A 17,352-nucleotide genomic window follows, 5' to 3' on the forward strand; every position below is an offset into this window, starting at 1 on the left:
TTCGCCGAAAGGTGACAGATTTTCACGCCTGGACACATCTTTGCTACATCGGGTATACATCGGGGGCAGTGCCTCTGGACTGGCTAACCCGGGTTTTTAGAAAGGGGACCGGAGGGTGTGCTCCAACTATCGGGGGATCACACTCCTCAGCCTCCCTGCTAAGGTCTATGCAGGGGTTTTGGAGAAGAGAGTCCGGTCGATTGTCGAGTCTCAGTTACAAGAGGAACAATGTGGGTTCTGTCCTGGTCGTGGAACTCTGGACCAGTTTTTACCCTTGTAAAACCTGGGCTTCTTTGCTTAGGTTACTGCCCCAGCGACCCGAAACCGGATAAGGCAGATGAACCATTTTCTATGCAGAAAGACATTTTATGTTTCATAAAATCTGAGGACAGTTGTTAGCTGAGGAATCTGAGAGTTTAAGTTCTCCAAAAACCGCACTCCCACTTCAAGGATCCATTCCATCATAACAGACAACACCTACTGCCTATTACTCACCACCATTATTGGTTTCTACAGAGGGTCCTACCATAAGAGGAGCCCATAAACACATCTTAACCTAAAAACCCGCTCATCTCCTCTGCATTGTATAAAGCGCTTGATAAATTCATCAACAGCTACACAGTTTACTGAAACCCTCCCTGATTTTCTGCTTTAGCCTACTCGCCATCGGATCCAGAGGAGTTATTCTAACCGACTGCCTAGAAAACACCTGCAGATCAGCTATAGATATGGATATAGCTCCACTCAAATATAAAAAGGCTAGATCTGGTATGCCCCATGGTATACCAACCAAACTCGAAACTTAAAACGAATAGCACATAAATGAAAGCAGAAATGGCAATGTACTAATGTACTGGAAGTATTCCACTGTGCCTGGAAGGATAGCCTGATTGAATACAAAAGGGCACTCACTAAAGCACACTCAGCATACTTAGCCGCATTGATTGAGAATAATAAAAAACAATCCTAGATTTCTTTCTAGTACTATTTCTAAACTGACAAAAAAATCAGAATTTATAGTTTTATAAATAAACACAGATTACTAAGTGATACGGATTTAGAGCAAATAGGTCCATCTCGATGGCAGTGATGCAACTAGTAGAGGAGATTTCCATGGCAATAGATAATAGAGAGTATACTGTTGGGGTGTTTATAGACTCATGAATAAACTGGAGAGATATGGGATTAAAGGACTAGCATATTCATGCTCAAATGTTACCTAGAAGATAGACATCAATATGTACAAATAAACAATATTCAATCCGATCTATTGAAGATCACATGTGGGGTTCCGCAAGGATCAGTACTAGGACCAAAATTGTTTATATTGTACATAAATGACATCTGTAAAGTATCTGAAATGATGCAATGTGTCTTATTTGCGGATGATACCAATTTATATTGCTCTGGACAAAGTTTAGGACAACTTCTGAATACAGTGGAACGGGTATTAAAAGAGTTAAAAAATGGTTTGATATGAACAAATTGTCACTGAATTTGAGTAAAACAAACTTTATAGTATTTGGCAATAGACAAATCAAGAATAATATTAAAATTAGGATTAATGATGTTGAAATAGAGAGGGTCTATGAAAACAAATTTCTAGGTGTTATAATCGATCACAAATTATGCTGCAAACAACACAAACAATGTAAAAACAAAAATGGCTAAAACTATTGCAATATTACATAAAACCAAAGATATTTTAAATCACTCTATTTGCTATATTGTTCTTTCATAATCCCATACATGGCCTACTGTGTGGAGATATAAAACCAACACTAAACCAATATTCATGTTATAGAAGATAGCTATAAGAATTATAAACCGATCAAATTATCATGAATAAACAATTTATTAATTTAAAAACTTTAAAATTCAGTGACTTAGTTGACCTTCATACAGCATTAATAAAGTACAAAGCACAAAAAATATGCTTCTGTTTAATATTCTGAAATTGTTTGAAACTAAAGTGACTACACATGAACTTAGGGGAACAGGTATGTTTAAAAAAATAAGAGTAAGAACTAATGCAAAAAGTAGATGTATGTCTGTCAAAGGTGTAAACTTGTGGAACAGTTGTGACAAGGACATAGAAATGTGCAGTTCACTTGTCAAATTTAAAAACATGCTTAAAAATAAGCTAATAGATACTTATAATAAAGAGAAATAATTTTATATATGTATAACTTGATATTGGTTTTTAATAGTAATGCATGAATGTTCTGGAGATTAGCAAAGTGTATTATTAATAACATAATTGGAAAAACAAAATTGATTAAAAAGGGTAGTCAATATAAGCTAATGCTTCAGACTATACCCTTTTCAGTTATTGTTATCATTATTATTACCATTAAAACCATTATTATTTATTACATATTATTATTTTTACTTTCTTTTTTATGTAAATGTATTTGTGTTAGTGGTGGGACTTTAACGCGTTAATTTCGATTAATTAATTACAGGAAAATTAACGCACTAAAAAATCAACGCATTTTAATGCATTTAACGCATGAGACACTTTTGCACCGTGGAATGTTCCTCAGTGCACGAGTTCCAGACATACAGATTATATGGACGCACAATAAGATCATGATGGAGATGACTGAAGAGGATACGCTGGTGGATGGGAAATTTAAATATAAGAAACTTCGAGATGGAAGTACAAACACAAATAGTGTTATTTGCACTTTATGTAGGAAGGAGTTCGCTTATCACAGGAGCACTTCCACCCTTCGTTACCACCTCAATGCAAAACATGTTGGGTCTAACGCGCAGGTCAGTAATGATAACTTAGCTGCTAAATGTATTCCTAGTACGATAGGGTGAACAAACGTCCGTATTTCCCTGGACATGTCCATATTTCACATCCTGTCCCGGATTTTTTTTAAGTGAGTTAATGTCCTGGTTTTAAAATGACCTTCATTGGACCATTAAGACTGGATTAAACTTTCGTGAGTGGCCGTAGCACGCGACTCCGCACGCGTTTATACATGACGCGTCACATTATTTGTGTTGTTCGCTCTCTGTGGTCGAAGATAAAGACTTACAAGAAGCGCTGCACATTGCGTCAACTGATGCAAGTTACGAACTACCGTCCAGGGGTGAGTTTCCCGAAACGTTCTTAGCGCTAAGTACTTCTTAACCTCATACGTTTCATACGAGGTTACGAAGTACTTAGCGCTACGAACGTTTCGGGAAACCCACCCCAGAAAGACAATGTCGAAGAAAATCCAGCAGCTGTATGATGAGGAAAGGGAAGTAAAACAGATTATTGTGAAGAGCGCCACAAATGTGGCTCTGACTGGGGATCACTGGACCTCTGTTAGCAACAAGAATTATCTTGGTGTGACAGCTCATATTATAGATGATGAATCTATAGATGATGAAGATCCAGTCATTTGCTTTGAGCATGCAGAAGACCACTTCTAAGCACTATGGAGATGCCTGTGGCAGAGGCCTGGGAAATTAAAGAAAAATATACCATCTAAAATGGTATTAAAAACATCTACTGATTTACTTCAATTCTTCAATATCCTGAGCAAAACTCACAAAATTAAACATCATTTTTGGTCAGAATTTCCAGTGTTCTGAACTGTTTTCTGCACTCATCTATTGGTCTGTGTAGTAGACTGGTGGAAAAATAAAAAAGATGTTGAAGTTTATGATTATGTTCATTAATTCATTCATCATTCAAGCTTAAATTAATATTTCTCATGTTAAATACTGAAATGCGATTAAAATGCGATTAATTTCAATTAATTACAAAGCTTCCGATTAATTCGATTAATTTTTTTATCGCGTCCCACCCCTAACTTGTGTACATATGCGTTTATATAAATATATAATAGGGATGTGGAGATTCACCGATTCACATCGGTGAATCGGCACACATGTCTGCGATTCGACTGCACTGGTAGATTCAACGTGCATCGAGTTTAATTTGCGGGCGGATTCACGATGCATCGCCTCTAGCCTTTTTGCATCGGCAAATACCATGATTAAATCTGGTGTTTTGTTTTCCAGTATCTATTCCTTATTCTAACATTTTCAGAGGCAACATATTTTTTTTTTATTGATTTCTTTTTTTTTCGAGGCAACATAAATGCACCATCGTGTCCTCAGGTACTGACGCAAACGTACATAACAAAGATGGAGGGAAACGAGAGCATTAGCAACGACAAAGATATTTAATGCACCAAAAAAGACACACAAATCAAACGTGTGGCAATATTTTGGGTTTTTTAAGCGATGTGGTCAACTTGACAAGACGCACGCAATCTGCAAACAATGCCGTGGGGCTATCAAATACGTCAGTAGCACAACGAACCTGGCGACACACGTGAAAAGACGGCACGGTGTGGACATATCTGCAGCCGCTACTCCCTTTAAGTCTAGCAGACAGTAGTGTTGCAGATCATAATATTCACTATGTTAATAGAGAGTAAAGTAGAATTGTGCTATTGAGTTAAGAAAACTGATGGGTTAGGCCAATACATCCTCAAACCTCAACTAACTGTATCGAATGATCACTTATCAAACCGAATCCTCATATAATAAGTCATATCGTTACCAATCATTTTTGAATCGCATCATATTGTGAACAGGAGTGATTTGTATCGCATCGTATCGACAAGGGGTTTCAGAGTATCGCAGTTATTTCGCATCGGTGGCAGTGTATCGAGATGTGTATCGAATCTAGCTTAGTGGTGAAGATATACATCTCTAATATATATATTAGTGGTGGGCCGTGTTGTGATTTTGGGTTTTTGCTTAGCACTAGCATTAGCAACAATATATTTTGCTTACCATTAACATAATATAGTAATTGAATATAGCTGCTGCATTAGATGTGTTTAAGCTGTGAACCCTAAGAAGGGCCTTGGGAAATCATGATGTGTAAGGAGTTTCAAAGGGAAGATGACCCGGTCAGCGGGAAGTTGAGGACCGCAGTGTTAGACTGATAAAGGAGAAGTACAACATACCGGTGTAGGACAGCATCCCTTTGAACAGATATTCTAATATGTTGAAACAAATGGAAAAGTCATGTCTGCTTGAACAGCAAAATCATGTTTGCTCAAATAACAATACCATGTAAGGTATACAAGAAGATCTGAGCATTTGGGCGTGGAGAAATAGTATATAAAGACTGCATGAACCAACACTTGTTGGGTCTCTCTGATGTAAATGTTAGGATGTGAGATCCCCAGAGATATCTGTTTTAATTAGGGCCTTTTTGGTATTGCTATAATTTTGGTATGGTTGTTCCTGTGGTGTAAGCCTATGGCTGATGTTAGACTAGCTATACGCTATAAGCTGTACCAATGTATGCCTCTAGGGGCAGAGGTGAGTCATGTTCAGTTCTGCAATAAACGGCATAGAGACAAGTCGTATGGTGGTTTTCCTTGGTAGAACACGACATGGTGTCAGAAATGTAGACTTTCACGACCTGCGAATTTGAGACAGCGTAAAAGTCAGGATCCAGCTCCAGAAGACGCACGGAGGCGTTAAAAATAAATTAACTAATTAATTAATTAGCTGAGCGAAGATGAGCGAGCAAGAGGCTAATGCTGTACCGGATAGCCTGGAGGAGGCTAACGCTAGGTATGCGCTAGGTAACGCTGCCATCCCGAGCGCAACGTTCACTATCAAGCCACCGGAACCGTTCGACTTCTCAAAACCCCAAGAATGGGAAAAATGGATTCGCCGTTTCGAACGATTCAGACTGGCAAGTAACCTAAACAATTCTTCCGAGGAGAATCAGGTTAACACGGTAGTTTACTGCATGGGTGATGAAGCGGACAACGTGCTAAGAGGGCTAGAGTTAACCCAGCAGCAGCCCCTGCAGTACGATGCAGTAAAAAGGGGATTCGACGGTTACTTCGTCCCTAAGAAAAATGTAATTTATGAGCGGGCCAAGTTTAACCAAATAAAGCAGCAACCCACCGAATCAGTGGACGCATTCCTCACAGCACTTTATGCATTAGCAGAGAACTGTGCTTACGGTCCTTTACACGACGAACTTATACGAGACCGACTAGTAGTGGGCATTAGAGATTCAACATTGTCTCAGAAAATGCAGCTCGATAGCCAACTGACTCTCGCCAAAGCGATCACGATGGCTAGGCAGTCTGAGGAAATTTCGCGCCAACAGACTGACTTGAGGGGGGAGACGAGCGCTGCTAACAAAATGGCGGTGGACGCGCTGCATAAGAGCAAAGAAAAACTGCGGTATACGACCCAACTCAGAGCCACGCAACACGCACGGGGGCCAGCGAAAATGAAAAAATCCACACACACAGTGACTGGACAGAAAGCATGCCATAAATGCAGAAAAGTGCCACCTCATCCTGCGGCTAAATGCCCAGCAAGGAACACTGAATGCAACAGCTGCGGCAAAAAAGGGCACTACAGAAAGGTATGCAGGCACGCTAGCACTGTAAATGAACTCGCCAAGGACGTAGATGGACTGTTTTTAGGTGTGCTATCCTCTGGCGAAGAGCCATGGATGGCCGAGATAGGCTTGCAGGGCAGCAAGGTGTCTTAAGATAGACACGGGCGCCGATGTAACAGCCGTACCAGAGCAGACGTACAAAAATATTGTGCCTGGTAGCAAACAGGTAAAAACAGCCCTAAAACGACTGTATGGCCCAGGTGGTGCAAAACTGAATGTGTTGGGGTCAGTCACAGAAACACTTACATATAAAAACAGGAGCACAAGGGAAAAGATCTACATCGTCAAAGATCTACACGTTGGTTTATTGAGCAGGTCAGCTTCAGTAAAACTTAAACTGGTTGCCAGACTAGACACGATAGACCATGAGTCAGTGAGAGCGATGTATCCTAAACTCTGCGATGGACTTGGGCTGGTCCAGAAGCCCTACACCATCAAACTCAAGCCAGACGCGAAACCCTTCTCTCTCAAAGTTCCACGGCGAGTGCCACTGCCACTCATGGGCAAGGTGAAGCGGGAGCTGGAGAGGATAGAGAGTCTGGGCGTCATCAGCCGCATCGAGGCGCCAACTGAGTGGTGTTGTGGCATGGTGGTGGCTCCCAAGAAAAACAATGAGGTGAGAATGTGTAGACATGTCACCCGTAAACGAGTCTGTTTGCAGAGAAAAGTTCATCCTGCCATCAGTTGAACACACCGTAGGCATGCTGACAGGGGCCAAATACTTCTCCAAGCTCGATGCGAACATGGGCTTTTGGCAGATACCACTTTCAAAAGACTCAGCTCCATACACAACCTTCATCACACCGTTTGGGAGGTATCATTTCAACAGGCTTCCCTTCAGTATCAGCTCAGCCTCGGAGCACTTCCAGAACAGGATGACATCAGAAGTCACGGCAGGCCTCGAAGGCGTTGTCTGCCATGTCGACGACATCCTCATCTGGGGGGACACGATGGAGCAGCATGACAGCAGAGTGCATACTGTCCTGGAGCGGGCGGAGACGGCAGGCATAACACTAAACATGGCCAAGTGCGAGTTCGGGAAACAAGAGGTAAAGTTCCTAGGACACATCGTCTCAGCAGAAGGGGTGAAACCCGACCTGGAAAAAATTAAAGCTGTACAGGACATGAGAGAGCCGCTGAACATCAGCGAACTTCGTGGCTTCCTAGGAATGGTGAATCAGCTGGGGAAGTTCATCTCCAACCTGTCTGAGAAGGACAAGCCACTAAGAGCCCTGCTCTCAAAGAAAAACATGTGGAGCTGGGGGCACGACCAGCAACGGGCATTCCACAACCTCAAGCGTGAGCTTTCCTCAGCGCCAGTTCTCCAGCTATACGACCCGAACAGCCCACACAAGATATCAGCTGACGCCTCATCTTATGGGTTGGGAGCCGTACTGCTGCAGAAAAAGGCGGAAGCGTGGCTACCCATTGCATACGCTTCCAGGTCGCTGACGGACACAGAACAGCGATATGCCCAGTTGGAGAAAGAAGCACTGGCATTAACATGGGCCTGTGAGAGGTTCAGTGACTTCATTCTTGGAGTGCACTTTGAACTAGAGACAGATCACAAACCACTAGTGAGCCTACTAGGAGGCCAGGCTCTAGATGCACTACCACCACGAATACAAAGATTCAGAATGCGCCTAATGAGGTACTACTATTCAATCTCACACACACCTGGGAAAAGCCTCATCACAGCCGACACACTCTCGCGCGCTCCACTGACAAATGCAGTGACGAGCAGTGACAAAGACCTGATGGAGGACACCAACATCTACGTGGAATCGCTGATGGAGAACCTCCCAACCAGCGTCAGATACCTGACGGAACTCCGCGAACAGCTGCAGGATGACAGCGTCTGCGCACAGGTCATGAAGTACTGCGTGGAGGGGTGGCCGGACAGGAACCAGCTGCAGGGGCCCACCAAGCACTACTGGCACGAGAGAGCGGTCCTAAATGTGCACAACGGTCTACTGCTGCGAGGTTCAAGGTTAGTCATTCCTGCCACAATGAGAGACGCTGTGTTAGAGAAGATACATGAGGGGCACCAGGGCATAGTGAAGTGTAGGGAGAGGGCTACCAAAGCTGTTTGGTGGCCAGGGTTAAGCAACCAGATCAGAGAACTAGTGCTTAACTGCAGGGAATGCATTAAGGTGAGGGTCAATCCAAGAGAACCCCTGATGCCAACCGAGTTACCCGATAAGCCATGGCAAAAAGTGGGTGCAGACCTTTTCATGCTGAAGGATAATACCTACCTTCTAGCAGTAGATTATTACTCTCGTTATATTGAGATTGCCCAGCTCAGCCCCACAAGATCTGCAAATGTCATTGTTCATCTCAAATCAATGTTCGCACGCCACGGCATTCCAGAGACGTTCATCAGTGACAATGGGCCACAATTCTCTGGACATGAGATGAAAGCCTTTGCCAACGACTATGGCTTTGAGCATGTAACCAGCAGCCCAAAACATCCCCAGAGCAACGGTGAAGCCGAACGCGCCGTTCAAACAGTGAAGAACCTGCTTAAAAAACCCGGTGATTCATACCGCGCTCTGCTGGCGTACAGAGCGACACCCTTGAGCAACGGCTACAGTCCAGCACAGCTGCTCATGGGGCGGCGGTTGCGCACTACACTGCCTATTCTGCCAGAGAAGCTACAGCCGGAACTCCCGGACCATGGCGATCTTCGGCAGAAGGAGAGAGAGAAGAGGCAGGCAGGCGCGCAACACTATCACAGCAGACACAGAGCACGAGACCCGAGTAAGCTGTCGCCAGGAGACGACGTCTGGATCGCAGACACAGCTGAGCCAGGTACTGTGATGTCCGCACACAGCTCTCCACGATCATACCTGGTCCAGGGACCACAGGGGACACTGCGGCAGAACCGTTCTCACCTGAATCCCATGCCAGAGCGGAGGTCAGAGTGTGAGCAACAGTTACTCAGGACAGACAGAGGCGAAGAGACTGCTTCAACAGTCACGCCGACTGTGAACACACCTCACACCCCAAGAACCAGGTCTGGTAGAGAAATAAAGAAACCAGACAGACTGAACCTGTAAAAAAAAATGTTCTAATTGTTTATGCTGTAGACAGGCTACACTATATAGGGGGGATAAACTTTTATTCGGTAAAGTTTGAAAAATGAAAAGTCTGAGAGTAAAGAACATGCAAGTTAAAATGTTTAGTTAAAATGTTTACATGTTGACAGTAAACCCGAGGGAGTAGTCACTCTTCAACTTTCAGTAAGGGGGATGTGGTGAAAGCCTATGGCTGACGTTAGACAAGCTATACGTTATAAGCTGTACCAATGTATGCCTCTAGGGGCAGAGGTGAGTCATGTTCAGTTCTGCAATAAACGGCATAGAGACAAGTCGTATGGTGGTTTTCCTTGGTAGAACATGACAGTTCCTGCTATCTCTTTCCCATCAAACGAACGCGCTGGGCTATAGTGGTTGATAGAAGTTTAAAGCCCCCAACAGCCGTTAACGGCGTTCGTTAATTTGATACTCTTATCGGGCGATATAAAAATTATCACCGTTAATCTATTCTTAAAGTTGGGTTGGGAACTGGGTCAAAATGGGTAAGCAAACTATAATGACTTTCAACTTGATAGTTTAGCTCGGCTGTATTCCTAACCAAATTGCACAGTAGGGGCGAGAACGAGTTTTCAAACCTGTGATTTACAAATCGTACGTGTGTTTACATGGATGCAGCCACGAAGTTTTGCTTCCAGGTTTGCTTCATGGAAAATTCATTTTAGGAACGTAAAGTGTTACCGGAGCGGAGCTTGGAGCAGTCGTTTTCTGCATGGTCCTAGCGCTAGATTCGTCACTATTTAAATATTTCTTTTTAACCGTTAAAACTGCAGAGGACCAAAACCGGCTTTTGAAAAAGTCCCCCCCAAATTACGTCAGTGAGGTTAAATGTACTAAATGTTGGCTTACATTACAAATATCATGTTTAGCTGAATAAACATGTTATCAACCCCTTTTAATGTACAGTATGTAGGCTTACAAATTCATGTTTAATGTTTAATCAAGCAGGCGCTAAATCTCAGATTCCAGGAAACCTCACTAGTAATGTCTTTATTGATTTCTTTTTTCTTTGATAATAAAATAGAGAATATTAGACAAAATATAAAACCTTTCATAGGTAATACATTTCATAGGTAATACGCCTATTTCAAACACATAATTTATATCCAAGATCATAGAAAAAGCTGTAGCCCAGCAATTATGCTCATATCTGCATAGGAATCATATATAACCAGAACCTGTGTTACATGTCTACAACATCTCTACATGCTCCGAGCACTGATCATAATCTTAAATGTGCTCTTTTTAATGTTCGTTCCTTAAATAATAAGGCTTTTGTCGTTTATTTGTCGCAGATATTATTCAGGAACATGACATTGACCTGCTTTGTCTCACGGAAACCTGGCAGAGGCCCAATGAGTATTTTGCGCTCAATCAGACTTTGCCTCCACATTATCAATATGTAGATAAACCTCGTTTAACTGGATGAGGAGGAGGACTCGCAGTGGTGTACAGCCCTGGCCTCAAAGTGAAAACAGTTTTAATCCCAAATATGACATTGTTTGAGTGTTTGGCGCTATTGGTCTCTGCTGTTAAACCTGTATTGGTTCTGCTTATTTATCGCCCACCAAAAACCTCATCTGTTTTTGTGGCAGAGTTTTCTGAGCTAATCTCCACACTTATTCCTGTTTATTATGATTTGTTGCTGCTTGGCAATTTTAATATTCATATTAATTCTGGTAACTGTTTGTTTGCTAAAGAATTTCTGAATGTTTTACAGAGCTTTGATATTTCTCAGCACGTTGATTTCCCTACACATAATAATGGCCACATCTTGGACATTGTTTGCTCTATGGGTAATACCCCTTTTAATGTGAGAGGCGTTGATCTGTGTGTATCTGACCATAAAGCTGTGTTCTTTGACTTTCCACTATCATCTCAACAGCGAGGGCAGCGTCAATCTCGCCAGTTTACATTCCGGAGCGTTAAAAATATCAGTCCTCTAGCTGTTATGGAGATGCTCAGTCAGAGTCCGGTACCTGACTGCTTAGATCCTGATTTGCTAGTGACCCACTATGACGAAACATTGTCACACATTTTAAATCCCCTGGCACCTCTAAGAACACGCTTGGTTACATTTTCTCAGTCTGCTCCCTGGTACACTGCTGAGGTCCGCAAGCTGAAAGCTATTGGTCGCCAGCTTGAACGACTCTCAAACAGAACTGGCCTGACTGTGCATGCCCTCGCTTATAGTGATCATGTCTTGTTTTATAAGGAAAAACTACAGGAAGCTAAAACACACTATTATTCTGATGTTATTCTTGGTGCCCACAGTAACCCTAGAGCTCTTTTTTTCTACTGTTAATAGCCTATTGAACCCTGTGAAAAGTTTGCCTATGGTTCCTTCAGCTGAACTCTGCTCTCGGTTCATGGACTTTTAAAATCACAAAATACTTACAATTTACTCCCAGTTCCAGCCCTCTGCAACCAGGCTAAACATTCCACAACTATCTCCTCAGTTCAGCAGCAGCTATTTTTCTACCTTCAATATGGTAAATCACTCTTATTACCAAAATTATCAATGCTTCACTTAGTTCAGGAATGGTCCCAGCTTCTTTGAAGTTGGCAGCTATAACTCCAGTTCTCAAGAAGCCTGGCTTAGATCCTGAGAACCTCGCAAATTATAGGCCCATCTCTAATCTCCCTTTCCTTGCTAAACTGTTGGAGCGAACAGTAGCTGCTCAGTTAACAGAACATATTGAATCATGTGATCTTTTCGAGGTCTTCCAATCAGGTTTTAGGAGGAATCACAGCACTGAAACTGCTCTTGTTAGGGTTGTCAATGACTTGCTGATGTCAGCTGACCAAGGACTGCTGAGTCTTCTTGTACAGTTGGACCTTACTGCAGCCTTTGATACGGTGTCTCAGCCTTTTACTAACTTGGCTCAATAACATGTTTGGTGTAACTGGCACTGCATTAGCTTGGTTTCAATCGTATCTTTCTGGTAGGCAGCAGTTTGTTTCAATGGGAAGTTTTCAATCTGACACATGCTCCTTGTCACATGGTGTCCCCCAGGGCTCTGTTCTCGGGCCCCTGCTCTTTATTTTGTATATCCTTCCTCTTGGTGACATCAATAGACATCATGGGCTGCAGTTTCACTGTTTTGCTGATGATGTCCAGATATATATTTGTACAAAACCTTCCCACAGCTTGCCATCTGGTGCCTTGCTGAAATGCTTAACTGATGTGAGGGCTTGGATGATTGAGAACTTCGTTCTGAGCTTAAATAATAATAAATCTGAAGCCATCATAATTGCTTCTCCTGCTGAAGGCTTAGTGACACTACTGTCTGTATCCCTGGTTTTGTTGTCTCTACCTCAACACTAGTGAGAAATCTCGGAGTAATCTTTGATTCTACAGTATCGTTTGACTCACATATCAACAACACATGCAGGACAGCTTTCTACCATCTTAAAAATATCTCTAGGAGTCACCCTTTCCTCTCTCTCACTGCCGCCAAGACTATAGTCCATGCATTTGTTACTTCCAGACTTGACTACTGCAATGCTCTGTTGTGTGGCCTCCCTGCTCGGGCTTTGAGCAGGTTGCAATATGTGCAGAATTCTGCTGCTAGGGTACTGACCCATACAAGATCTTGGGAGCATATTACTCCAGTCCTAAGTCGTCTTCATTGGCTTCCAGTGAAGTACCGAATACAGTACAAATTGCTTATGTTGGTGTTTAAATCCTTGCATGACCTTGCCCCTTCTTACCTAAGTAGTCTATTGCAACCATACTCTCCAGTGCGTACTCTTCGGTCCTCAAGCCTCCATTTGCTCAAGGTCCCACATATTAAGCTAAGCACCATTGGAAATAGAGCATTTTGTGTTGCGGGTCCAAAGCTGTGGAATAGTCTTCCCGACGCACTGCGAGCTTGTTCATCTTTAGATGTTTTTAAAACCAGACTCAAAACTCATCTTTTTAAACTAGCATATTGATGATACTATGTATCTGTCTCTATGGTCATTTTAAGTTTAAAAAACTTTTTATTTTTATTATTATCTATTGTACAGTGTCCTTGGGTCACTTGAAAGGCGCTTTTAAATAAAATTTATTATTATTATTATTATAGGAATCACATATTTGAAAAGTTCCAATTTGGATTTAGGCGCCATCACAGTACTGAAACAGCCCTAGTTAAAGTAACACATGATCTCCTTCTTGCCTCAGATCAAGGCTATGTATCTCTGCTAGTGCTTCTGGATCTTAGTGCAGCTTTCAACACAATAGATCACAGGATCTTGCTAGAACAGTTAGAAAGCTGGGTTGGAATCTCAGGCACAGCACTTTCATGGTTTAATTCTTACTTAACTAATCGCTATCAGTTTAGTAGAGCTCAATAATATTCCATCCAAAGGCACAAAACTGAAATATGGAGTCCCGCTCCATCTTAGGACCACTATTATTTACATTATATATGCTGCCATTGGGCGTAGTTATAAACAAACATGGTGTCAACTTTCACTGCTATGCAGTGAAAAGTTTACATATCAACCAAACCTGATGACAAACTCAGTTTAGGAAAAATTGAGTCCTGCGTAAGAGATGTTAAATGCTGGATGTCGCAAAACTTTTAAAGCACTGCACGGGCTTGCTCCTGATTACCTCAAGGAAAGTATTTCCTATTATGAACTCCCACTTTCACTAAGATCACTTATTAGTTCCAACAATTAATAAGGTAACAGCAGGGGGAAGACCCTTTTCTTATAAGGCCCCCCAACTATGGAATAACCTTCCAGAATGTGTCCAGGACTCAATATTTAAACCTAGGTTGAAAACTTACTTATTTAGTTTAGCGTAATTAATGTGCCCCCTTAGATAAAGGTATAGATCCAGGGGTTCATAGGCAAAGGGTTTTATGGTAGACTGGGGTGCTGGTGCTGTCATCCTGTCACTGCACATGGTCACTCAAGTTTGTTGATGGTGTAGTGGAGGGATGCCAATGTCTCAGAATGCTCCCAAGTCTGTGTTACCTTCTGGTTCTGCCTTTTAGCTAAGCTGTAACACTCCAGAAATGTTAAAATTTCATCTGTCCCGCATATGATCCCATTCAGAGCTAATTTTCCCTGTTTTATTTTTCCATATGGCTGCCCGTGAAATACTGAGACGAGGAGATATGAGCCTTTTCAAAGATCCATCCTGGGTCAGCCACCTCCTGCCTAACCAGCTATAATGAAGAATCAATCCACTGCCCTGGACCCTCTCATCGCCCAGAATTATCCCCTGCTATGATTACCATTACCAACCATCAAGTCGTTTAGGACTGAATAGGAATTACATAAAGAACTCATGTATATAAATTCACACCAAGATGAGATTTATTTATCCTTCCCATATTTTCTTTGTTTTTTAATCTCTTTAATTGTTGTTATGGTGACCGGCGTCGGCCAGAGGAGGATGGGTTCCCCCCCTGAGTCTTGGTTCCTCTCAAGGTCATGGTTCCTCTCTTTCTCATGCTTTTAGGCAGTTTTTCCTTGCCAGTGTCGCCCTTGGCTTGCTCACTGCGGGCTTGGACTCGGACACTTGTAAAGCTGCTTTGTGACAACAACTGTATATGAATACATTTTGATTGATTGAGCTGCCTGACACCTTTGGGAACCTTCATCGGAGTCAAAAACCTGCGTTATATTTATATATGTATATATAAAATTTTTTATGGTTTTTGTTAGGGTGGTGGCATGGTGATGTGGTGGTTAACACTGTCACCTCACAGCAAGGCAGCCTGGGTTTGATTCTCGGTCTGGGCTGCTCTGTGTGGAGTTTACATATTCTCCCTGTGCCTATGTGGGTTTTCTCCGGGTACTCTGGTTTCCTCCCACACTCCAAAGACATGCATGGTAGGTTGATTGATCACTCTAAATTGCCCGTAGGGTGTGTGTGTGTGTGTGTGTGTGTGTGTGTGTGTGTGTGTGTGTGTGTGTGTGTGTGTGTGTGTGTGTGTGTGTTGGCCATGTGGTGGACTGGCGACGTGTCCATGGTATAACATCATTTAAAGCTCAATCCCAGCAAGACTGAGCTGCTGTTCATCCCTGGAGCTACAGGTCCTCAGCAGGATCTTGCCATCTCATTCAAGAACTCTTTGATTGTTCCATCTAAAGATGCAAGAAACCTTGGGGTGACTCTGGATGACCAGTTGTTGTTCTCTGCCCATATTACGAACCTGACTCGGTCATGCAGATACTTTCTCTACAACATCCGACGTATCCGACCCTTCCTCTCTCAGGAGGCCTCCCAGGTGCTTGTCCAGTCTCTTGTCATTTCAAGGCTCGACTGCTGCAACTCTCTCCTGGCTGGTCTTCCTCTGCAGGCCATCAGGCCCTTGCAACTGATCCAGAATGCAGCAGCAAGGCTTGTCTTCAATCTACCCAAGTTCACTCATGTCACTCCACTGCTGCGCTCCCTTCACTGGCTTCCCGTGACTGCTCGCATACAGTTTAAAATTCTGATGCTTGCCTACAAAGCCAAAAATGGACCAGCTCCTTCATACCTTATGGCAATGGTCAAGAGTCGATCTGCACCTCGAGCCCTTCGCGCTTCAAGTACGGCTCGGCTTGACCCGCCATCCCTCAAGATTCATGGAAGACATGTCACAAGATGCTTCTCTGTCCTGGCTCCCAGATGGTGGAACGAACTTCCACTGGCTATCCGAACAGCGAACTCTCTCATGGTTTTCAAATGCAGATTGAAGACCCATCTCTTTGTAAAGGACTTATAAGCACTAACCTACTGAAGCATTGGTATAAATCGTAATTGCACTTTATCTCTGGGAACACTTGCTAATGTAGTCTTGTAGGTATTTCAGTCTTGCTAGGTATTGCTCTGTGTCTAATCTTATATTTTGTTGTCTTCTTTCTAGGTATCAGCACTGGCAACTGTTTATGGCAGTGCTTGAGCCCGAGTAGTTTGGACTTAAACCTGTTTATACTAGATAGAGATGCATATTCTGACTAAACACTTTTGTAAGTCGCTCTGGATAAGAGCGTCTGCGAAATGCCGTAAATGTATACCTGCCTTCGCCCGGAGATGCTGGGATTGGCTCCAGACCCCGATTAGTGAGATTAATCGGGATGGATGGATGGATGTTTGTTGGGATTCAGTGTATTCTCTTTCCCTACAAATGCATGGTTGATCATTTCTTTGCCTCAAGGGTTTACTATAAGTCACCTCACTCGTCTCTTGGCAGCCCCAACACCACACAACTGGTACATAATCCAAGGTGTTGACCCCTCAAATATCTTTGTAGCCATCTCAGTTGAGAGGACTTTGGGCGGTAACAGTTCTGAGAGTTAAAATAGTAAACTTCATATTGCATATGGAAAACAGATGAATCAAGTGTCAGCACTGCAGGACTCACCTGATCTATGTGGTGTGTGTGTGTTTGTGGAACTCACCTGAGCTATGTGGTGTGTATGTGTTGTGGTTGTGTAGGATTCAACTGAGCTATGTGATGTGTATGTGGTGTGTATGTGGTGTGTATGTGTAGGACTCACCTGAGCTATGTGGTACGTGTGTGGTGTGTATGTGGTGTGTGTGTGTGTGTGTGTGTGTGTGTGTGTGTGTGTGTGTGTGTGTGGTATGTGTGTAGGTCTCACCTGAGCTATGTGGTGTGTGTGGTGTGTATGTGTGTGTGTGTGTGTGTGTGTGTGTGTGTGTAGGTCTCACCTGAGCTATGCGGTGGTGCTGGAGTTTGATGACTCTGGACACTGCCATTTGCATACTCCCAAACACAGCCACTACCTCCAAGATTTTATCATCAAACGATGGAGCACAAAAAATCTAGATGTCAAATAAAAAATAACATG

At 42.8% G+C, this 17,352-nt stretch overlaps 1 protein-coding gene across 6 annotated transcripts in view; it reads right to left on the minus strand.

The window, feature by feature from the left end:
• The window catches only part of dgkh (diacylglycerol kinase, eta), a 109,530-nt gene that overhangs the window by 11,227 nt on the left and 80,951 nt on the right, over positions 1 to 17,352 (minus strand). For all 6 annotated transcript variants that reach the window (XM_076985310.1, XM_076985311.1, XM_076985309.1 and 3 more), the window contains one exon: positions 17,213 to 17,326. In XM_076985310.1, coding sequence (XP_076841425.1) covers positions 17,213 to 17,326 — 114 coding nt within the window. The remainder of the gene's footprint in view (positions 1 to 17,212; positions 17,327 to 17,352) is intronic.

The sequence above is a fragment of the Brachyhypopomus gauderio genome, unplaced genomic scaffold (assembly GCF_052324685.1).
Source record: "Brachyhypopomus gauderio isolate BG-103 unplaced genomic scaffold, BGAUD_0.2 sc40, whole genome shotgun sequence".
NCBI lineage: Eukaryota > Metazoa > Chordata > Actinopteri > Gymnotiformes > Hypopomidae > Brachyhypopomus > Brachyhypopomus gauderio.